The sequence below is a fragment of the Anthonomus grandis genome, chromosome 1, assembly GCF_022605725.1.
Source record: "Anthonomus grandis grandis chromosome 1, icAntGran1.3, whole genome shotgun sequence".
NCBI lineage: Eukaryota > Metazoa > Arthropoda > Insecta > Coleoptera > Curculionidae > Anthonomus > Anthonomus grandis.
Window position 1 is genome coordinate 7802345 of NC_065546.1, and position 24940 is coordinate 7827284.

At 32.0% G+C, this 24940-nt stretch overlaps 2 protein-coding genes and 1 long non-coding RNA gene across 6 annotated transcripts in view; 2 read left to right on the forward strand and 1 right to left on the reverse strand.

The window, feature by feature from the left end:
- The window catches only part of LOC126737949 (uncharacterized), a 541322-nt gene that overhangs the window by 235075 nt on the left and 281307 nt on the right, over positions 1 to 24940 (forward strand). The window lies entirely within an intron of this gene.
- Positions 1 to 24940, reverse strand: part of LOC126737978 (vesicular glutamate transporter 2-like) — a 63078-nt gene that overhangs the window by 37152 nt on the left and 986 nt on the right. The window contains exons 1-3 of one of the 3 annotated variants that reach the window (XM_050443132.1): positions 14652 to 14813; positions 3801 to 3946; positions 3552 to 3704 (exon numbers count right to left, since the gene is read on the reverse strand). In XM_050443132.1, coding sequence (XP_050299089.1) covers positions 3552 to 3704; positions 3801 to 3946; positions 14652 to 14691 — 339 coding nt within the window. In that variant the 5' untranslated portion in view covers positions 14692 to 14813. Of the gene's footprint in view, positions 1 to 3551; positions 3705 to 3800; positions 3947 to 4095; positions 4257 to 14651; positions 14814 to 24940 lie in introns of those variants that run through there. The other 2 variants (XM_050443142.1, XM_050443122.1) reach the window with 2 other exon arrangements.
- Positions 19829 to 23529, forward strand: LOC126738044 (uncharacterized). Its single transcript, XR_007661207.1, has 3 exons — positions 19829 to 19878; positions 20158 to 23013; positions 23226 to 23529. It is a non-coding gene; the product is annotated as an uncharacterized LOC126738044 (long non-coding RNA).

The window sequence follows — 24940 nt, forward strand, 5'->3', positions numbered from 1 at the left end:
GTAAATAGGGCAATTTAATCAGGAAAAAGGGCTCTTTTCAATGAAAGTTTAAAAAAAGTAGCTTTCCATTTGAAAAAAAAAAGTTTGGGTTAATTTGGACCCCCCCTGTAGGTGAAAAAATACAAAAACTATCTTGAAATATGAAAAAAAATAAACAAAAATCGACGGGTCTCAGGAATTTTGCGAGATAAAATTTGATTAGTTTTAACTGAATTTATTCCAGTTAAAGTCACCACACTGTATATAACACAAAATCTTAATGATTTATAAATAAATAACTAAATTTATCATAGAAATATTACTACATACGCGTATAAACTTATATGTATACATAAAAATAGGATCCGTGGATATAATTTATTTTTCTTGTTCCAAAGAGCAAATATTTCTAATAAATACTATCGTATAAGAGTTTAATATTAAATATTACTAGTAAATAAGAAATAAAATACGGTAGATATTAGGTATTAAATGTAATCTTTTAGTCTTTCAATATAATTCTATAGGATTTTTTCAATAAGCAAATGTTATTCAAAACGTTGATAGTTCTTACAGATCGTGTTTTCGTTCGTTACTTATAGGAAACCGCATAGAGGCGAAATTTTGCAACGTCGCGCGTGTACGAGTGCCCGCGACAGAGCACCGCCCTGGCCGGCCCGATGACGGGATTAGTAAACATCTGACTTTCGTGGGAGCTGCGTCGTTTGGCGACAAAATGTCCCAAAATATTACGCGAAAATCGAGGCATTTTTAAAATATTTATTCTAATGCGGGTTTTACAGACATGACAATGTGTAAAACCCGCATAGAATTGTAATCTTAAAATGTTTAATATGCTGCGTTTTACATAATGAAAATCAAAGCGTTATTCTAATAAAAAATAAAATATCAACTCTGATAAAAATATAATAAAAAATCAGTAATAAAACTCTAATAAACAAACTTAACAACATATCATTTTTTAAATAAAAGGCTCAAATAAACCGCCTTTTTTCCCTAAACAAAAACTTAACCTATCGTAAAAGCTATTTCGCACCTCCAAAAGAGTTTCAGGTAAAATGGAATTGGCACCTTCGACAATTTTATTAAGCAACTCCTCTAAATTTGTTGGCCTACTAAATTTATGCTTGTAAACTTGGTCTGCTTAAGGTAACCCCACAGATAAAAGTCATTTGGAGACAAATCTGGAGAACTAGGAGGCCATTTAATATCGCCAGTCCCACTAATAAGGCGGTTAGGAAAAGTATTTGTTAAAAATTCTTTTAACCTAGCCGCGTTATGAGCAGGACAGCCATCTTGCTGAAAATAAACCGATCCTAGGTCTACATCAGGTAGGATTTGAATGGCAGGAAGAACTTGGTTTTACAGCAACTCAAGGTACTTTTGGCCGTTTAAAGTGCCAGCAATAAAAAATGGCCCTATAACATTGTCGCCCAAAATACCTGCCCAAACATTCTGAAAACATTTTTTTTTTTTAAATATTCGTTTTCATTTGCCTTTTCCATCATGGTTTCACAAAATTCCATTCTTCGCCACTGGTCTTCAGGAAATATTTCCCTGAGTTTTTGAATACTTGAAACATTTGTACCCATATTTTTTCCAGATACGAGTGTAAGGATAATAACGTTACAAAAACACAGTTACTTCTTCTACAACAAAAACAATACTTTTATTACAAGTTTCGTAAACCGGCTAAATATCAATACTCTGCTTTCGAACAGTCAAGCCAAAACTAAAAACTAATTCCTGTACCGTGTTTGCATTCCTCAGCAAAAAAAACCTTATCCGTTCGAGTCGTTCTTTACAAATACGTACATTCTAAACAAACCGAACGGATTCGTAAAATTAATATAACACTAAGCCTACTGTTCTTTAATATTTCTTACACGAGTAACAGTTTTATTGCTCATTCCCAGTTTCTCTCCAACACTTCTAGTGGACCATGTCGAATCAAGTTCTAGGGTACTGCAAACCATTTCTTCCCGCCCTTCTATATCCTGGACCACTTCAACAGGTGGTTCTTGACGTTTTCTGTGGCATTTTTTACAATCTTGAAGACAAAAAGATGTCTCAAAATTTGTAACCACATTTAAAACCGTTTTTGCACAAGGAATCGGTCTATTCTCAAACGTCACTGAAAACAAATCTCTACATTCTACTGCCGAATTGCCTCCATAAAACCATTTAATTAGTTGAACTCTTTCGGAAGGGGTATAAACAGCCATAGTGAAAAAAGCACGAAAATAACGCTCAAAAATTATTAATGCACCGTGCAGTAACACAGCAAAGTGAGGTCTGCTGACTCCCGGTTCAAAAATAAAAACGAAGAATTCCGCCGCCTGCACACCGCAACCAAGCGGTGTTGCCATTATTTTGGGTAATACGTAGCTCACGATAACACGCTCTGTATATCGTTTCGTATGAGTTTTTTTGTAGTCCTCAAACATGTCGATGTTATTTTTAAATCGGACATATTTTGACATCATATGTAAATATATGGGGTGTGATAAGCAAATGTGTCAAAAAAAAATTTTTTTCTAATGCAATCGCTCTTATAATTTCTATAAAATGTTCTGTCTCTACCTTCAACTCACTTCATTAAATAATTACGTTCAAATTATAATAATATAACTATTCTATTGCTATATAAACTATATTCAACATTCTATGAGATCTAACAGAACCTAACTAAACAGCTATTATAGGTTTTGTATATTCGTACTATTACCTTTATTTAAAAAAGTTAATCGTAAATATTATAATGATATTTCACCTTGGTTAAACAACTAATAAATTCAGTCGACAAAGTTAATAAGCAAAATTACATTTAGATAAAAAATAGACAAGTGGCACATATAAAAGACAAATATATACTTTAATATATTTCATAAATGGTAAAATATTTGAAAAAAAAATTAAAAGTTGCCAAATAATTAACTTTTTTAAATTTTCTTTTATTTTTTATAAAAGGTTTTAGGTTTTTTTTTAAGATTTAGGTTAATATGTTTGTAAATATTTAGTTTTAAATTCTCATTTATTTGCAAAAAATACCTTTTGCTATAAAAAGATAATCATATTAAGAAGCATCATAAAAATTAAAATTCAAACAATTGATGACTTTTGGTTGATTGGGTTGTTTTTCAGATTATCTTGTTAATAAAAATATTTTTTTGATCGTCTGGAATAAGTTTTCATTTGTTGCTAGTAGTTGAGAAAAATGTTTTAATAGATTATGTGGTTAATAATAATGTCGTTATAATAAATTATTTATAAGACCAGTTATTTGAATAATTCTTCATCTCTGCCAGGCTATTAAAGTTATTTGTTTAGGGAGTTAACATTTATATAATAACTGATTTCTCTTCAGGCAGAAAGTGATTTTTCATTTAAAGTTTTTTTACAAGAACCCAATTTAACATGTATCCTTGACACTCTCAGTATATTTTTGAATATTTTCTTTTCTGATGTAGGAGATAGAGATCTATTACAATATATCATCCGACTCTTCTAAACGATATTACTATTTTAAATTATCCTGATTATGTACTTACCAAAGCGCAACTCAAAGAATTCGTAAGTACGGTGACAAATAGCAATTTCTTCGTGCCAAAATAATGTGCCAAGTTCCCTGCAAAGAACTGGAGTATGGCATAGCTCCAAAAGAACGATGACAAAATTATATCCGAATTATGCCAATTATAATACTAAAAAAAAAATATCGTGTATTTTTTGATATATGAATATAAATATAGTTTTTAAAATGAATATGACATTAATTAATTAATTAAAATTTTACCTACTGGTACGTCAGGGTTGCTCGATGTACCATTTGTAGTCATCGCAACGATGGCCACAGAGAGACAAATTCTTATACTGAAGCAAATGAATAGCATGAAAAATAGTAGTACAACTTGAATGTATCGTATACGGATCCATGAGGACGAATCTAAAAAAATAACATTTACTTTTAATTACAAAAACTAATACCAATGAAGTTAATTTAAATTAATAAAATATCCTTTAAATGTCATTAAATTACATTTTAGAGCCTCATATAAAATAACAAAGTAAAAAATTGGGATTACAAAAGTTTACCTTTTACTAAATTAATATTTTTCATTATGTGTTCATCACTACATCAGCCTTTGAGCTTTTAAAGCATCAGAGAGCCCGCTTAAAATAATCAAGCGCATTTTATAATAACTATTATTGTGTTAAATCGTGTTAAAAGCAATCTTGATAAATTCGCACTAAATTGAAAGACGTAGACTTTTAAAAAATTCTTTCAGACATAAAAAATCCACATTTGATATTTATCTTATCAGTTAAGTAAGTACTTACCGATAATTAAATATGCAATAAAACGTATTTAATATTAAAAACGTAATATTATGTAGATGACCACACTTAAAGTTTGTTTTCTAGGTACCTCTAATAACTGTGGGTCATTTCATTGATAATTAGAGGAATTATGATAAGACATGAAGATTCCAGATTTTTTTGTAGTCAATTAATATACAGGGTGTCCTATTAGCTATGTGTGACTATTGCTATTTCCGAAACAGTCGAAGATATGAGGGCGGTTAAATTAGAAAGAAGTTGCCTATGTTGATGCTCATTCTAAATAATTTTACAGCGCTGCAAAATGTTTATTAGTTCGTGAATTACAAGATGAGTTATAAAAAACGCCGAATTTTATTTTAATTATTATTTACAAAACTATTAATATTAGAAACCTAATTTTAAATAGAAAGTTTTATAATTTTTTGTGCTCTACAAAACTTCACCTTTAACTGTTTTTTATGACGTTTGGAATCTTGGCAACGTCTATCAACTTCTTTTTTTTTTTAAATGCGTTATGTTGAATTTATGTTGAAAGCATTTTTTATTCTCTTTAAAGTGATGTATCTTATTCCTAGGTTTCCCAACGTTTTAACGTATTAATAACCATCATCAGGAATTTATCCTTAGTGCGGATCTGACTTTTTTAATTGCTTGAGTTTCAAATTAGGATACTTATTGATACTATCCATTCAGTTTAGTTGGCTGTGACAGTAGTTGAAGTCTGTCATGGTTACCACATAAAAATAATATTTTTTACAGAAGTCATCAAGCTTTCGCGTCAGTTATTAGTCATGTTAATATTGTCCGAATTACTAAAATTGTTTATATTTTTTTGTTTTTTGCTTGTTACTTTTTTGATTGGTAATTAACAGTTCTGTAAATTGGCCCACAAAATCGCCTGATATAACACCTATGGATTTTTCCATATGGGGTTTTATTAAAGACCAGGTTTATCAAACTACGTTTCAAAATTTAGAGGACACAAATAGGAAGAGGTTACAAATAAGAGGGACAAGAAAAATTTTAACCAATGCGCGAGAATGCTTACAAAATAATTTCGAACATTTATATTAATAACAATTTATTATTTCATAATTATGTACATATTATTTAATAGCCTTTATTTATTTAAATTTTTTTTTTGGTTTTTTATATGTTTTTTTGTATATTTTTCTAGTTTATTAAAAATAAATTTATTATAAAGTAAGATCATTGTTGAAATGTTTGTATTTTTAAGTACCTCCTTTTAATATTGATGTTTAACATTTAGTAGCAATATTGTTATTCAGCACATGATTATCGAATAAATAAATTGATGACAGCTAAACAAATTGTACACTCTTTAAAGGTTATTTAAAAAACCAAGTCATTTTGTATCTAAAATGGAATTATATCTAAATGGAATATATTTTATATCTAAATATTACCACTTTAATATTATTTTAGCCTGTACAAATGTTTTGAAATAACCAAAATTTTGATAACTTCTAACTAAAAAGATAAACTTTTTATTGTATTAATAAGTAAATAATTTACAATCTAAAAAAAATCAGGCTCGCATTAAGGAAAAATGCCTAAGGATGGTTATTAATACATAGAAACGAGATGTGAATATACGTGATGCATCGAGACGTATGAATGAGATACATCATTACGTACATCATACGGTGCTGTAAATAGACATAATTGTTGATATTGGAGTAACTCGAATTAACCGAACATTTGTTACACAGGTACACTTGCTACATCCTGAAAAAATAAATGTGTGGGTTGCCACCATCTTTATTCCTGGAAACTGGAGATGTACATAGATGTAAACCTGGGCTTAGAACATTGATAGGCTAGAAATAGCATTACCGTGGAACTATGGGCAGTTTGTTTGCAAAATCTCTAATGAAATGATGACAAATGCTTATGTAGAAATGGCAAAAAAACACATAATATCATAAAAATTAGTCACTTATTTTGACAGGCACAAAACAATAATACTATTTCTCTTGAATAAAATATGAAGCATTTTTTCTTTAATAAAATATAATAAGATACCCTATAAAGAAGTCAATATTCAAAGTTAAATGAATGCAGATAACGTCCCTATATTAGAGAAAAAGGCAACAACATCACAACGCCGCTTAATCGCATTGTTGATTCCACGAACGTAAGAAATCTTTAACAGTGACGTCGTCAAAAAATAATTACATGATGAAAATAGTAATAAATCGTATAGTATAAATAGATTATGCTTTAACTTATTAACAATTTTACCGTTTATCAACTCTTTATACGTTTTTTTAGTGTAGGGTAAGGTAAGGTAAGTCGGTGATGTTTTTATTTAAAAGTAAGCAATTTGTATTTCTAAAGATAATATAATTTGCTTGACCTTTCTATCCAAAAGTTCAATGGTTTACACAATTGTTCATTTACAAAAAATGCTAAATTAATGTCAATTTTGACAGAAAAACATATACTCAAAAAAATACTAATCGGTTAGGTAGTTTGGTTATAGGTAAGTTTATTTGGTTTAGTTGATAGTGGAGAGATATTTTGGTGATATGGGATTAGGACCAGTAAAAAATTAAATTATTAGAATCGTGTAAGTATAATTCATAAGAAAACATTGAGTTATTAATATATATAACAAACATTATTCTGAGTCAGTTGAACGATGCTCATCACAACCGTCGCACATAAAGATGTCTTTATCGTCAGATCTCGATTGACAGTTTGTGTGATATGAAACGCAGCAAAAAGAACACTGTACCCATAACGCACCATTTTTGGCTTTCTCATCCTCTCGGTAGCCAGTTCCACAGACACCACAATACCAGTCATCATCGTCGTCTTTTTTCTTGCTTATTGGTTTGGAGTTTTCTTTCGATGCACGCTTTTTCGTGTTAGAACCTCTGGAGCTTAGTACTCCTGAAGGTCCTGGTTGTGGCTGTGTTGGTATGTAAGGATCAGTTAACCATTTTGCACTGGAGTCTCTGGTTTTAACCCGCGGTTTTACTTTGCTCGCTGCACTTGCAGAAGGTAGTAAAAATAAATTGTCAGTGCTGGTTTTTCCAAAGGAGGATTAGAAGGAAGTATATCATCAAGTCTAGCGACTAATTGATTTTCTCGAAGAGTCTCAGTTAGTTTTGATGGGGCTATAGCTTCGGGTGAGATAGCATCTTTATTCAAAGGACAGATTCCACATTTTCGAAAAGCGTGTTCAATATTAGTGGAGGTAAAACTTTTAATCATTGCTACAGAAAATATTTCATTGAAGTTATAACGGCTAGGTTTTTCACCGTTTCCTTTTTTCATGTAATCGTTTAAGCAGTTAGTCCAAGCGGATTTTAAGGGACGATAAACGCCCACATCAAGTGGCTGGAGCAGATGGCTTGTGTGTGCTGGAAAGGTGAAGAGATGAATATTATTTTGCTTTGCTAATTCTAAAACAGCCAATGACAAAAGGGAAGCATGACAGTCCATCAAGAGAATTATGGGTCTTTTTTTTGGTATGGAATTAATAAAAAACTGGTACCATTCCAAAAAAATATCAGAGTTTATCCAGCCTTTCGGTGACAGTTTTACTAATGAGTTAGGTATGGCTCCACGGCCTAAATCAGGGTTCCAACGCACACCTTTAAAAATTACTAAGGGTGGTATAAAGGTGCCATTGTCACAAATGCAGCCGAGAACTGTAGTTGTTTCTCCCCTGTCTGCGTAGCTCCTTTTGTAAACATACCGCTTGCCTAGAGCCGTCGCAACTTTGTTGGGTTTTACTACAAACGACAATCCCGTTTCGTCACAATTCCAACTTCTCCCTGGCGTATTTTTATGTCCAATTTTGTAATAGGAGTTTCTAATTTTGTATAGAAATCAGCAAGCATAGTGGGATTTGCCATGGAAGCTCGATATGCAGCTAAGTTTTCTGGCACACTTAATGTTAGCTCATATCTTTTTTTAAAGTTTGTCCACCACTACTTGCTAGCTAATTCATTATCCGCATTTAAAAAATTTTTACGACCAACCGATTTTGCAACCGAAAAGTTTTCTAATATTGTGGACAGTACAATAAGATTAAATCCTAACTCTTGCATGGCGATAATATAATTAAATATTAAAGGGCCTTCCTAACTTTGATAAGTTGTGGATAACCGGATGACCTTCTGCATTTTCAGTTTTCGTTAAATATCTCTTTAAAAATGTCCAAGCAATCTTCATGGCGTTCGATGCTTTGTATATGTACACACCTTTTTCATGGATCATTTGTGCTGCTCGAACCATATCTTGCTTTTCAAAATTTCTGTACTTTCCTTTGGGCATTTTATCTGCCATCTTATGGTAGGTAATTTGGTGATAGATAGATAGGTATGTTGGTGATACCCTGAAACAAACAACTAATTACATTTCGCAAAAATGCACTAAATTTACTAACGTATAAAACCCTAAAATCCTTTAAAAGTCCGCTAAGAAGTCGAATAACAATTTTATTTAAACGTCTCTATTGCAACCTCACAGTTTTGCATGCAAAATAGCTAACTTACTTAAGCCGTAACAGGAGCAAATGATATTTTAAAGTCAATATGATTACAGTACATTAAAGAGTAGCATATTTCTTATAGGATAACACATAAAATTAACACTTACCCTTTAAAATTACAGCTAACACAAAAAAAATCAATTTATATTACAAAAATTATCAAATTTAACGAGTTTATTTACCGGCAAGACGGAAAGTTTTGCTAGACGTAAAGAAATGAAACGAAGCGCGGTACAGAGGGGATATTTCCTGATGAATGAGACCTCCCCGTGAATAGGTAAGTTAAAGAACAATTGTTAGAAAACTATCACCAATTTACCTATACCACCAACATACCTTACCTTACCTTACTTCATTAGGGTAATAGTACCTATCTAATAAAAAGGATTTTTATAGAAATTAAGTATTTAATAATTATAATAGATTTCTTAATAAGTTTTTATTATTCTACATTTATGCTAATAGTATCATATGATGTTATGGCAGTATGGTGCGGTACAAGTTTTTACCATCGACACAGTTCACGAAAACACTCAAATGATGACATTTTGCAAGATGACATCAGTTTATGCTTGCGGTGTTGCCATTCCAAATTTTTTAGAAAAGGTTTTAGAAATAAGAATGAATGCAAAAAATATTAATAATATTTTTTGCTTTGAAGATATTATTTTTACGCTTAGAATAAGGTATATCTGTTTCTACTTTTAATCCAAGATATAACACCAATAAGTTAAATTAACAATATTATATGCGTTGAAATATAGCTAAAAATTTCCTCTTGAAAATGTGTGTAAACTTGACCACAGAGAATCAATGAATATGTATATAATACCATCGCAGTATGTCGCTCCAGTACGATAGTTCTTAAACACCCATCTTTAATTATCCCAAGATTACTTTCTTTAAAGGCATTTGAAAATTAAAGTTTTTAGTACAAAGCCTGATTTCATTAAAGGTCTTCGGAACGAATTACTGACTCAAGTACCTGAAGACTGAAAGTTATATTTTGTTTTTTTTTTTATTATCTGAAGAGTTGTTTAATTTTAAAGTAAAGTGTTATTACTATGTGAACTACATTGTTACCAGGATATAAATATTATTTTACGAAAGTTACCAAAAACATCTGAATCAGAATCTAGAAATCTTTTAAAAATTGGGCTAAAATTTAAAAGCCTTAAGTGTAATGCATATATTATTTTTGTATCACTCTATATTATATAATTATTTCATATAGTATATATTATATTATATATTAAATTATATATATACTATACGAAAGTAGTACTAAAGACTCTACGAAAAAAAAAATCTTTTAAATTAAAATTTGAGCGTCAATAAAAAAGGTACCTTTTCAGTGAGTCACCCTATATTTAAAAGAAAAACGATTAAAAGGAAAAATCAAGTAATTATATAACAAGTACTGGTTAGAGATGACTAACTTTCATATATATCTTTAGTATACGGATGATAATGCCAATATTTCAGCGCGAGTTAAGTATATAACGTGAACTTATTACAGGAAATGAACCTATAATAAAAAATTATAATAAAATTAAATAAAACCCCAAGTCATGAACCCTATCGAGGCTCTAGGCTACACCTTTGGCGCAGAACGATCACGTGACCACTCCATCTATTCGGTAACCTAAGTATAGGCATAACAAAATAATACTATAAAATTACTAAATTTATCTATTTCTTCACTCAATAAGTAGCTTTCAAGTAAAATCATGCGTAAATAAAATGAAATTTTAATCTAATTTTTCTATTGTACTGTTATATTTGTCGAGCTTTGAGAATTTAACTTCGAAATGAAAATGAATTGCTATTTTAGCTGATTTTTATCAACGTTTTCCCCTTTAACAGAATTATGTTTGGTTAAAAAAGAAAAGATCTTTATAAAAATGTAATCGGGTCACATTTATAGCAAAGACTTAAACGTGTTACATGTAATAAAAATGATTATTCTCAGAGACATTTGTTTAAAGTTGGAAAACTAACAAACAATTTTGTGAAACAAAATCCCGAGACTTTAATTTTAAATGCCGATAAGGCCAATAAACATAATGGTATTTTCCCAAAGTTATATTGCTTACCAAAATTGACAACGAAGATGTTTCGTTTCCAACTTATCATTTAACAATTTTTTAGCCAATTTAATTGATGGCTTTTTGAGAAATCATCACTAGGTAAAAAATTCCTTTGAAGTCAAGTTTGTGAATAAGAGCAGCTGTTTCTAAAATAAAGAGTGAAAAAAGAGTTAGGATTTTTTCAAAAATGAAGAGGGGTTTGCAAGAATCTCTTAACTTAGCAGAACACAGGTCTAACTGCTTTTTTTTTTGAATAACAAAGACAATGTTAAGTAGCCCCTTATTGGTTAAACCCCAAAAAGGCAAGCCATACCGAATATGAGATTCAATAAGTGAAAAGTAGACTGAACGTGCAACCACCCCTCCCAGCTCTTGTTTTGCCATTCTTACTGCAAAACATCCAGAAGATAATTTCCCAGCCAAATGTAAAATATGATCTTCAAACCGAAGGCGACCATCAATGTTAATTCCTAGGAACTTGCAGCACTCTTTATTCTGCAAGAGGGAATTTTTGTCAAACATCAGACCCTGAACATCGCACTTAAACCCCGTAATAGACGTCTTTCTTACATTAAACACGAGCCTGTTAGAAGCAGACCACCCTGATAAAATGTGAAGGTCTTTAAGGATACAAGTCTTAATATAATCAGAATTTTTATGGCTCCATATTATGGTGGTATCATCAGCAAACTGAACCACCTTGCCTTGCAGTTTTAATGAACTCAAGTCATCCACAGTAAAAATAACAGTGGTCCCAACACTGAACCCTGGGGAACGCCGTATTTTATGGATCTAGAAGCAGACAAACGCCCAGACCCTGTAACCTTCTGAGTACGATTTGATAGATAGGACTCAAGCCATCGCAATGCTACGCCCCTAAAGCCATATTTATCGAGCTTAGATAACAGTATTCCATGATCCACACAGTCAAATACTTTGGATAGATCACAAAACACTGCCGCCGATGACTCTCCAGAATTCAAGGACACATAGACGCTCTCCAAAAAGCTAAACACAGCATCATGAGTCCCTTTACCGGCTTGAAATCCAAACTGATTTGCAGACAAAATGCCATTATGATGTAAAAAGGACAAAATTCTGCGTTTTGCAAGTTTTTCAACTATCTTAGAGAGGGTAGACAAAATAGAAATGGGACGGAAATTACAAGACTGATCCAAATCTCCACCCTTATGAAGAGGGATAACCACTGCCTCCTTTAAACATGAAGGAAAAATGCCAATATTTAAAGAATTGTTTATGAGAGAAACTAAATCCTTTAAGGCTGAATCAGGCAAAAAGAGCAACAACCTCGAAGATATCCCATCAGCTCCAGATGATTTATGGTTTTTTAAGCATTTGATTTCATTTTTTACTTCGGTAAGATCGACAGGATGAAAGAAAAATGAATGCTCAACCGACACTTGTTGAAGATAGTGTAAGGGATCAATGTTACTATGATGCCCTTGAGCAAGATATTAGGTATATCACAATAATAGTCGTTTAAAATGTCAGGTCTTAACTCCGGTTCAGATACTTTTCTATGGCAATGTCTAAAATCATTAAGAATCGACCAACACTCTCTTTGCCTATTTAATAACATATTTAAGCGATTCCTATAATAATTAGATTTTGCTGCTTTAATTGTCTTTCTGTACAGACTACGGTATTTCTGATGATATACAAGGATATCTTCATTTATGGTATATTTGCACAATTTAGTCAAAAAACGGAGGTTTTTAGCTGAAATTCTAAGGCCTCTTGTAACCCATGTTTTTCGTTTCTTAGTTTTAAGCCTCATTTTAGCAAAGCACTGATTGATCTTATCACACAGAACTTAATACTACTAAAATAAAGTAAGTGGGTCAGAAGCCAAATTACCGAAGCTGTAGCAGCACAAAAAGCATTAAAATGTCTCCTGCTGAAAATTCTTCCCATATAATGAGATGAAGTTAATACAGTATTATATGGCATTTTAGCAAGAATAGCTTCATGGTCGGAAATACCAGATGGGAGTACTGTGCATAAAACGTCATCAAAATTTGTACAGAAATAGTTAATTGTAGTTGCAGATGAAGAAGTTATTCGTGTGGGAGAAAGAACATGCATTTTCAAGTCGTAAGAATTTCAAATACTTAAAAAAGAAGTACGTGGCAAGGTTTCATCAGTGTAGTTGATAGTAAAGTCACCAGCCAATATAACCTCTAAAATATAATTCAAACGGATCCATTGAATATAAGATTAGGCATTCTGGTGAATGTCAAATCCTTCCAGTCAGATTTAATAAAAAATGCTTGAGTATACCCATGGAAAAGCTACCAAAACTATAGCAAGGTAAATTAAAAATTAAAAGAGAAAACCTTGAACACCTTCAATCGCTAAAAAATACTATGGAACCAGATTACTATCCTTTCTATGACAATCTTGAACATGAATCCTAAGGGTTCGTATAACATGTAATGTTTTTCTAAGAATATAAGTACTTAATGTTTTTTAAAAGCAATTAATAAACAATAAAATAATAATTATGTCCGTATGTCCAAAATGCGATGAGTATTTATATCATTCCTGCCTAAGTCCTTTAACTTGTTTAAATAAAAAAGAAAATTATTTTTCTGACATTTCTGATATTAGTTTTCATAAAACAAAACATTACTTAAAAAAAGTCTTTGAAGTTACATTACTGTTAGTCAATAACTATTTTTTTCGCCTACTGTAAAATTTACATTTTTGGACTTACGCTAAATTAAAATTACGCTTATTAAAAAAAAAGAAAAATGGGAATTTTCTAAAGAGACCTTTTTTATAAAAAAAACATAAGAAATAAAAAAATCAGTTGTAAAATAATCAAATAAAGTAGTAAATTACAAACTTCAATCAACTCTTCAATTTTTTTTTGAAATTTTTTATACTTAAAGACGTTGGTCTAAAACTAATTTGTTTCTAGAAAAAAATTGTTTATGTATAAAAAGGGGATTTAAAAATATATTATATAATATATTTGGAGTAAAAAGATTTACAAATAAATAATCAATTTAAAACTTATCTGATTAACTAATAATGTTTAAGCACAATTAATCCTAAAGAAAATTTTGATAAAAAAAGGTTAATGGGTTATATCAACGACATTCTTAAATATTTCAAAAAAAAATTTAAAAAAAAAGCAATAATGAGCAAATTTTTATAAAAAAAGTATTATGTAACATGTTGTATTCTAGTCTTAAAGTCTTAATCACTAAATTGTCAAAGTAATATTTTTAAACACCAATAATTGATCATTTTTCTATTATTTTGACAAAAAAGTGGTTTGTTTCACAAAATTATATAATCTATTATCAAGAAAATATTTTAAAATTAAATAATCAGATATTTGGGCAAATATTTTGATAAAAAGCATTTCGTAAATATGGTTTAAAAATTTAATCAGAAAATCAATAGTTAACTAATTTGGTTTTAGCTGGTTTTAAGCACTAAATTATCAAAATAATAGATAAAATTAGTAAAAGACAATTTTTCACATATTTTGGAAACAAAAAAATTAATTTAAACTGGTCTAAGTTATAAAATGTTGCAACCAATAATTTTGACAAAAACTTTCAAACAATTATGCTTCCTTTTATAATAAAAATTAACTCTCTAAACAATTATAATTATTAGTTTCCGCAATATCATAAAAATAAACAAATTGTTACCTGCGTCTTCATTGACCGTAAACACTTTAGAACTTGCCATGTTAATACTGAACTGACGACACAGGGCCTAAAAATTCTTTATCATCACAGTGAAGAAGAAAAAAAACAAATATCGCAGACAGTCCTCGCAGACGCGAATAAACCACCAAAAATGGCCCTCGCAAAACCCGCCTTGACCCCCGAAGAAATGCAACACGACAAAATGGATAGAAAGATGCACTTGTGATACCGGTAGGCTGATGACCGCCTTCTTGTTCTTCTTTTTCCTTACAAGAAGAAGCACGAGCATAAATTACTATATCTCTTAACTTTAAGATCGGGTTGCATCATTCACCTCGGTTTTATACGCAAATTTAGTTTTCTTTTTTAATATTTTTATTTTTAAATTGCGTAAGCCTTTTAATAATATGTTTGGAGTTTCGCTTTAGTATTAAGGGGTACTTATAGTACTCATGTAGTTTATAATTAGTTATATAAAGCTCGAGGCCAATTGCCTTTACAAATAAGCTTGCTTAAAATGTTAATTTGAGAAGGAAAAGGAAAGAAGGAAAGATGTATAAAAAATTGAAAACTGATATATAATGGAATAATTATTAAATAAATGCTAAAATCGTTCAGATTAAAGAGTATTCGACTTTGGAATATCATAAAAAAATTAAATATACATAGTACTAATTCTGAAATTATTCCTAATTAAAATGCTACTAATATACTTAATGACTACGTTGCTCATTACAGTAATTTACCTGATCGCACTTCAACTGACCTCATTTTTTTTATCAGAATAATATTAACTCTAACGTTATTAATAATAGGCTTAGTCTTAGATTAATGGATAAATCAACTCTAATAAAACTAATGAGTTTGATCAGTAGCAACTTTACTGGAGAAGATGGGTATACCTTTTTGCAAACAAACACTTTTAATTATCATGTATTTTGGAAAATACGTTAATTAACTAGTGTAGAAAAACGCTATTATCAAGCCACTAACTAAAGTATTCCAGAGTTTAAAGATTAAGGATCTATTAAGGTACCTGCGGCAAATAAAGCCCGGCAGTCAATAAGGCCCACTGACCATATCTTGAATATTTAAAACTATAACCCAAATCTGACAACGTCAAATTACTCCCCTCCTTAGATATACCACATATTACTATAACGAACTCAAAGGAAGCAGCACGCGGGAACAGTGTTAAATTATCTTCGGAGTTGATGTGTCGCAATTGTCCGTTAATATAATTCTCGTGTGCCATATTTTCGTAAATTTTTTTGACTTAACGAACTTTTTGGTTCTACTATTTGGGTTTTATACATTCTCTGTTTCACAGAGCATCTTTTGATGTAAAAATCTAGTCAAAAAAGTAAATAAGTTTTTAATTATTTAGATTTTAAATAAAAATTGCGAATTCGGATATTAAGGCCCCGCGAATAAATAGTGGGCCTTATTAAACGACAAGGTTTCTATCTTTAATTTCTCTCCAGAAGGATACCTAGAATGCCAGAAGAAAGAACAAAACGTGCAATATGGACGTCCGAACAACTTCAGTCTGCCATAAATGCCATACAAACTCAAACCATGTCATAAAGACAAGCCGCAGAACATTACAAAATACCGAGAAGAACCCTACGGAACCACATACAATTTGGAAACGCTATAAAAAAGTTGGGTAGATCTAGCATTTTAACAGCAAATCAGGAAAATCAATTTTCGGACAGAATCATTCGTTCGTGTGAAATTGGCATTCCTTTAACTCCTCTGTTAGTGAAACGATCGGCTTTTAAATTCTGTGTCGACAATAACATTAAACACCCGTTTCGCACGTCTAAAGGTGTAGCTGGAAAAGATTGGCTTTACGGGTTCTTGAAGCGTAACCCACATCTTGCTAGACGGAAAGCTCAACTTATGAATCCTGGGAGAGCTCAAAAGCTCAATAAATTTATAGTAAATGATTATTTTGCCAAGCTCTCTGATATTTACAGAGAAATGAATATTTAACAGGATCCCCAAAATCTCTTTAATATGGATAAAAAGGGTTACAGGTTGACCATCCACCACCAGCAACAAATTATTGGGAAAAGAGATGCCAAGCATCCATCCATCTCGTGGCACCTGAACATGCCGAGAACGTGACCATTGCAGGATGCTGCAATGCTTTGGGGAATTCCATACCTCCTATGATCATATTTAACGGCAAAAGATTGAAGCCTAAATGGCAAGATGGTCTGCCACCGGGTTCCTTTGTGAAAATGGCGGAGAAAGGTAGTATGACGACAGAACTTTTTATTGCATTTCTACATCTATCTCGCTACAAGAACAACGGACCGGCTGTACTTATCTTTGACGGAGCTTCTAGCCACCTAGATATTTCAATCGTTGATGCTGCAGATCAAGTGGGAATTAGACTGTTTTGTTTGCCGTCGAATACCACCCACGAGCTCCAACCGTTAGACAAGGCTGTTTATCGCTTGTTCGAGTATCACTGGGATCAGGAGCTTCTTCGATATCGGGATACGCATCCAGATCGACATCTTAATAAAAGCCGCTTTGGTTATATTTTCTCCTAAGTCTGGAGCAAATGTATGACTCCCGAAAATATAGTCATTGGATTTAGATACTATAATATAGCCACTGCTATGTTTCCACTGGATCCAAGTGTCATACCTGAATCAGCGTTTGCCCCATCGTTAGCAACTCAACATCCTCCAGAAAATATGGAACAGCCTCAGCAGGAAATTAACATAATTCCAGAACCAACAAATATTACCGTTGTGAGCACTATCAATAATTTGTCACGTGACTATGACTTAGATGACTCTGAAGATCACATGCCTTTAACTACGCTAAAGGAGATGATGAGAAATTCCATAATAAACAAAAACCCACAAGCTACTACTAACACTACCTCTACTCAAAACATTAATAATGACCATCTTAATAAGTCTTTTAAAGAATTACTACCAACCCCTGAACTTTTCGAAAAACTAACATAGCAAGGAAGAAATCACTTAACTACAGGGCACAATCAGTGACTAAAGATCTTTTTGCATCAGTTACCAAACCCACCACCAAACCCACCAGGAACCCATCCAAAATATCTGCTTCTAAGGAGCCGATACCGTCATCTTCAAAAGGTATTGGAAGAAGGACTTTAGAAGTAAATACTTCAATTACGGACTCTTGATTTTGTTTTGTTTGCCAGACACAAGATAAAATCGACATAAGACAGTGCATAGCGTGCGGGACTTCGTGTCACGAGGCGTGTGTTGGCTTCTCACAAGATGGTGATGACGACTTTATCTGCATAAACTGCTCCTAGATTTTAGTGGTCAAATTTGTTTCTTGGTTAGAAATGTATTTTTTACGTTTATATTTTTATTATTTGATGAGCCTTTTTAACCGACATCATTAATTTAATGGGGCCTTATTTACCGAACAGTCGGATAATAAGGCCCACTTTCATATTTTTTTACAAAGCTTGTCAAAATCCCAATCAAAATAATAAACTTTTTAATTAATGTATTATTTTGTTAAAAAGGTTTCATATTTTTAATATTTGGAGTGTCCAGTTTTTGTTTAAATTTTTGATAACACAATAAGGCATTTTTTCCTTAGCTGGGCCTTATTTGCCGCAGGTACCTTAGTCTTCTACCGGTTGTGTTCAAAATCGAAGTTTGTGATTCTCACGATATTCTTCTAAGCAGTCTGGTAAACAGTTTAATAAAACTACTTGTCTTATAAAGCTTATTTATGAAATAAGACATAATCAAGATAAAAACAACTTGCCTGTGTCTTCTAGACTCTAGTAATGCATTTAATACTTTTAATCATAAGATGTTACTTGCAAAATTGCATATTATTGCTTTTTCAGAAAATTTACTAATTTTATTAAAATCTTATTTTTCTGATAGATCCTATTGTGTTGTAACTAAAAATTAATACTCAATTTCAAAATCGAACTATTATTATATATATTTAAATACTCAACTATTTCTAGCACTTTTATTATTTTTTTTCTATGTAACCGATATGAAAACAAAATTGGTTTATACAAAACTTTAACAGTATACCACTTATTACATATTCACGGATGTTTATGGCATTTTGTCTCAATTCTTTACCTCCTTCCCTAACACAATTTAATAATAATGTGGACAACATTTCTAAATATGTCGAAAATGACAAAGATCCTATAAAATTCAACTCAATAGTAGCAAGGAATGACTGACTATACTCTAAAAATACAAAATGCAAATATACCAGTAGTGGATGAACCAAAAATTTAGGATTAATTGCTGATGGCAGCCTAAGCTTCTTAGCCCATTTAAATTTAAAAAATGTGCATGCTTATATAACCTCTAAGGGGTCTGCATAATCTAAAGTGGCTGGGAAGTAGTCAAAACTAAATAATTCTTATATGATACATTAATACTATCTCTATTTGACTATTGCGATGTAGCTTATAATAGTGCAATTCATAGTGCAGTTTATAGTTCTATTAAAAAAATGCCAGATTCCACTATGAGATTTTCTTTCTTAATCTTCACTTTTATTTAAGTACGGAATATATGTAAACGAAAGTATCATTTACATTGTTTCATTTATCGCATAATCTAGCAACCATGGTACCTAGAAAAGCTATAAAATATTTGTCATCACTCCCACTATACTAAAATATATAATATACTATATTTACAGATATTAATATATTTATTGATATTTTAATCACTTATTCGTATAGCCGCGTGTCAGCGATCTTTTAACTTTGTTGTTATTCAAATATGGACACATTTTTTCACAAATTATTCTTTTTATAGATTCACAAAATATATAAAAAAGTTCTTTTAAAATTTTATATCAATATATAATATAACAAGCTCGCACTTTGATAAGTTGGGACCAGTAGACAAGCTTTTGGTCAGAGGAAACTATTTAAAAAAGGAAAATTACTTAGGGATTGTTTAACAGGTGCTGCCCCAGCAACGCGGTTTTTAACGACTAAGGTACCTGCAGGTAATAAGGCCTGTCGGGTAATAAGGCCTAAATTCAAAAAAACCGCTTTAAATTAATCGCAAATCGATTGCGTTAGGTCCGCGTCTCCTATTTGTCCATTTACAAACGACATTCGAACGGACTACCCGCGTTCCTCGCTTTCGGGCGTCAGTAAGTTCCAACAACTTGTGTCGACGGGTCGCCACGTGTGATATTATAAGGATACAACAAAAACGTAAGTATTTTTAGTATTTATAATTCTATTTTTAATTTATAACTGCAGATATTTTGGTTAGACTTTATATTTTGTGATTTCAATAGTTTATTAGATTAAATTTAGCCGACATAAATTAAATAAATTTACATAATATTTCGTCATGGATGGGTAATAAGGCCTATAAAAATAAGCTATAGGCCTTATTACCCTCCATGTAGGCATTATTATCCTCATGACAAATGAATGTTTTTATTAACATATTATTAAACTTCTAAACTATTCTCGTTTTATTTTCAGTGATTTTTAACATCATGCCTCCTAAAAGGGCACCTTGGTGCGAGGAGGATTTAATATCAGCAGTTCGATCTGTTCAACGCGGTACTCTAAGTACATATGGGTCGGCGGCAAGGTTTAATATTCCCAGAAGAACCATTAGAACCATGTTTAGAATGGAATCCTAATAAAAAGACTAGGTCGTAAATCTATTTTAAAAGAAGAACAAGAAGCTGATCTCGTTAAAAGAATAATAAGATTTAGTGAAATAGGTCTACCTGTGACTCCACGGATCCTTCATCGATTGGTATTCAGATTCTGCGAAGATAATAAAATTGCTTATCAATTTAATACAACTTCAAAACTTGCTGGTAAAGACTGGCTAAAGGCTTTTATGAAGAGAAATCCTGTAATTTTTAAAAGAAAAGCACATTTTATGAATCCAGCTAGGGCTCAAAAACTTAATAAATTTATAGTTGATGAACATTTTTCAAAAATAGGGAAAATGTATGATGATCTTGATATAATTAATCACCCTGAAAGACTTTATAATATGGATGAAAAAGGATGCCGCTTGACTATTCACCACCAGTCATCCGTTTTAGCTAAGAAAGGGGTAAAACGTGTTCACTTTCAATCGTCAGAACATGCAGAGAGTGTGACAATTGCAGGATGTGTCAATGCCCTTGGAATACCAATACCTTCTATGATTATTTTTAAAGGAAAGAGGCTAAAGCAAGAATTACATGATAATTTGCCACCAGGAACTCTAGTGGAAAAATCAAGTAAAGGCTACATGACTAACGAACTTTTTAAAGAATTCCTCAAGCACTTAGCCCGATACAAAAATCCAGGAAGGTGCCTCTTAGTTTTTGATGGTGCAGCTTGTCATCTTGATTTGTCAATTGTTGATGTTGGAGACTCACTTGATATAGATCTCTACTGTTTGCCATCGAATACAACACATGAGCTTCAATCCCTCGACAAATCTGTATATCGTTCATTTGAGCATCATTGGGATAATGAGGTATTATTATTCTTGGATCAGAATCCTAACAAAAAGCTGACCAAATCACGTTTTAACATCATACTTTCAAATGTTTGGTCTAAATGCATGACACATTGTAACATTATAAACGGTTTTTAAGGCTAATGGTCTGTGTCCATTAAATCCCGAGGCAATTCCAGAAACAGCATTTGCTCCTTCAATTCTCTCAGACATACCGGCATCGGATGATACCAACAAAGAAAATAGGCGTCCACCTGAATCTCCTCAACCTGGTCCGTCTGGAATGGCATCCAACAAGTCTGGCAAATTTTCCTATTCCAATGTTTACTCTTCTGACTCGGATTCGACTGATGACCATATCCCTCTTGCTGAATTAAAGAGACGAACAACAAAAGTCACTTCTTTTAATGAGCTTTTGCTCACACCAGTAAAAACTAATGAAAAACCTAAAAAAAATCGAAAAAAAGCTCTAAACTACAAAGAAACTCCAGTCACTAGAGATCTTTTTACCGAGGAGAACAAAAGTCGTGCCAAATTGAATAAAGATATTGAAAGCTCCAGGGAAAAGTTAAGTACCGAATGGTATTGCCATGGAATCGAGGAAGACAGGCAGGCCGATATGAGGCAGTGCAGCAAATGTCTTAAATGGTACCATGAGGAATGTGTTGGCTTAACAGTCAATGATATGGATGATTTTGAGTGTCCCGATGGCTGCTAAACTTCGCCCAATTAACGAAATGTGCCATTTTTATGTATAGGCTTTATTAAACCTCCATCGGATAATAAGGCCGATTTGCGTTATTTTTCTTAATATTTATTTTTTGTTTTCTAGTTTTTTTAGAGATAATTTTTTTAAGTTTGTTAAAATTAATATAACCTTATAAGCACTTTGGTGTATTAAGCTAAATATTAACATTACAGTTTTTCACTTTATTCAATTTTTTTCTTAGCTAGGCCTAATTCTTCAGCTATTCCGCTCTGAAATCCAGGGTTCGCACAATACCGCAGAAATATGTTCATTTTCTGCACAGGTGACTGGTGTTACAGGTTTAATCCCCAACAGATATATTAATTGATTTATTAATTTTCTTTTACCAAGATAAAGTAAATCTCAACCATAGTTTCATAAAATAATTTATTTAAAAATCATACATAAATATACATACTACACAGATATGATACACCGTTAAGATGGTCCCTCCTAACATACCCGATCTGAAAAGCAAGGAAAACCATTATTGGATGAGGAAAGTAAATAATAATATGGGATATTGTTTCATTGTTTTGTTGATTGAATAGAATTAAGAACTGCCATTGATTTTGCATTGATTTTACCTTGCAGGTCAATTTGGCCTATTTTAGATTTTAATGAATACTGAGCACATATTAACTATTTGTTTATTTTGTTCAAATCATAAGGATCAATAGTGATAAGAATGTTAATGTCAATCTGGTCTGTCAGTTTTTTTTTGTAAATCATTGTTGCTAAACCATGGCCTCAAGTTATAGATTGCTCCATAGTTGCAAATTACTTAAACCAATGTTGGTACCAGATAGTACCCAGTAGTTAAACCCAGCATGTCAACACCTAAGTACTTGACAGATAAATGCATTCCTTAAAATCTGGGGGAAACTGACAATCCTATTTTTAATAGATTAATTCTTTATCTGGTTCTAGAGTATGACAGATAGTTTCGCTTAATGCGGATGTGAAAAGGTAGACCCTATCTTTTAGCGTAATTTTTTTTGTAGTTACTAGTATGTGCTAGGATAGCTTAATTGCTGATTTTCTAAGTAGGCCTAAGAGTTTATAGGGCTTCTTGTTTTTGTTGTGTTAAATAAACCCCAGAAAAGGCCACATTCCATCTTCGGTAAGTTAGCACATGTTACATGCCTAAGTCATTTTCCTATTTTTTTCATCTAATTAATTTCTTATTTGCATGCTTTTCGGTTTAACTCAAAAGAACATCAATGCATCCAACTTTTCAGAGAGCAATTTTATAAAATTTAACTTACTTACCCACACAAAAATGCCATAAAATTGACAGCCATGTCGAACCTCATGTGTGGTCCCCATTTTTAGGCCTTCCTGTACCTTCTGCTTATCCTCTGCTTCTGCTTTTGCTGCATTTTTATTGTTACTGCTTCCACCTCACTTGCTACTCCACGTGTTACCACATCAAGTCGCTTGGATCATCACCTCCGGAACCTGTATTCCTCACAATCGGCTACACCTAATACCGATTGCCTTCCACTACCTGCTAGACATTCTGGAAGCATCCTAACTGGTCGATCTGCTGCTGCCTCTTTTGACCTAAACGTATAGCTGCCAACAAAGGAGCCCCATTCAGATCAGGTGGGCCCTGCTACCAGTCGGAGAGACTCAGAATTTCAGGTAGCCCCTTTTTCTTTTTGGCTCGGTTTTTTCAGGTATTGATTTTTCGGTTCGTCGCAATTTATAGATTATTTTTTTTTGGAATTAATATGTAGAAATGATCACAAATTTTAAATTCAATTTAGCAAAATTGTTTATATAACCACCATCACTGATTTGATTTGAAATTGGGAACTGAGTATATACGTATATGCGAGGTATTATCAGATGCACAATTGAATAAGGTTAAGTGCTAAATTTTACTTTATTTTCTTTCTCATAATTTTAAATTTCATAATTATAACTTAAGTATTAGAGCATTACTGTCTTTGTATTTATTTTTTTTGAATTGAGGTTATAGATTAAATTAGTTGTCAATTGTGACATTGATTTATCTTTCAATACTAAAGCTGGGTTTAACGATATAAAGCTGCGTTTTCTTTGCGTGCCCTAATAAAGGCTAATAATCATAACCCTGGAACCCACATTTAGGCATTGTGCGAGAAACAGTGCAATACTGGGCTGCTCCACGAGATTCGAAATCCATGCCAAGAAAGTAATTTGCCAACCACATCACATTTTCCTCCTCAAATCTAAACAACGTCTTGAAATCTGACTCACGAGGTGTACGTCTTGGTTTGTAGTATTTTCTTGTACCTAAATGCACCACATTAGCCATAACTAACACAATACTGCGACTAATCAACCAAAGATCACTTAGACAAGCCCTTACAAATAGATTTTATAAAATGAAATGCACAAATTTTAAGATGCAGGCTCTAAGATGCCGGGACAACTAATGATAAAATGAGAAAAGTTGCTGTAACCTAGATTCCTTTTTTTAGAAACAAATGCTTCTTTTTATAAATAAGGAAAAGTTAACACCTTTTACTTTGAAGAAGCGAGACCTATTCCTTCACTTTTTTTTATGCATATACTTTGAAGGAATTGCTTTATTTTTTGAAAGCAAAAGGTAAAACTTTTTTTTATAAATAAGGACTATTAAATCTCGATTAGATTTTTTTTTGTATCATTAGGACCCAATGTGTAATTTCTGTCTAGCAAAATGCCTTGTATAGACCACTGTGTCACATGAATATTATAATAATACACGGTAAATTCTAAAACGTCAAAACTTTGCCGAATTATTACGGCTTAAAGAACCCGGTTTGATAAAAGATATGCATGTATTCGGATTGTCCAGAGTCTCTTAAATAAAGCCATACTAATTTCAGGAAGTTCTGAGCTATTTTAAGTAGTTTATCAATGAAATTAGGAAGCAAGTCCGAGCCGATTCATCCACGTTGACGCCATGTTATCAAAACTGCCGTAAAAGTCGACATTAAAATCGCGCGTAGACGTCAAAATCGACCATTTTCAGTCGATTTTTTAGAGTTTAAAAAAAGGTTTTTATCTTATAATTT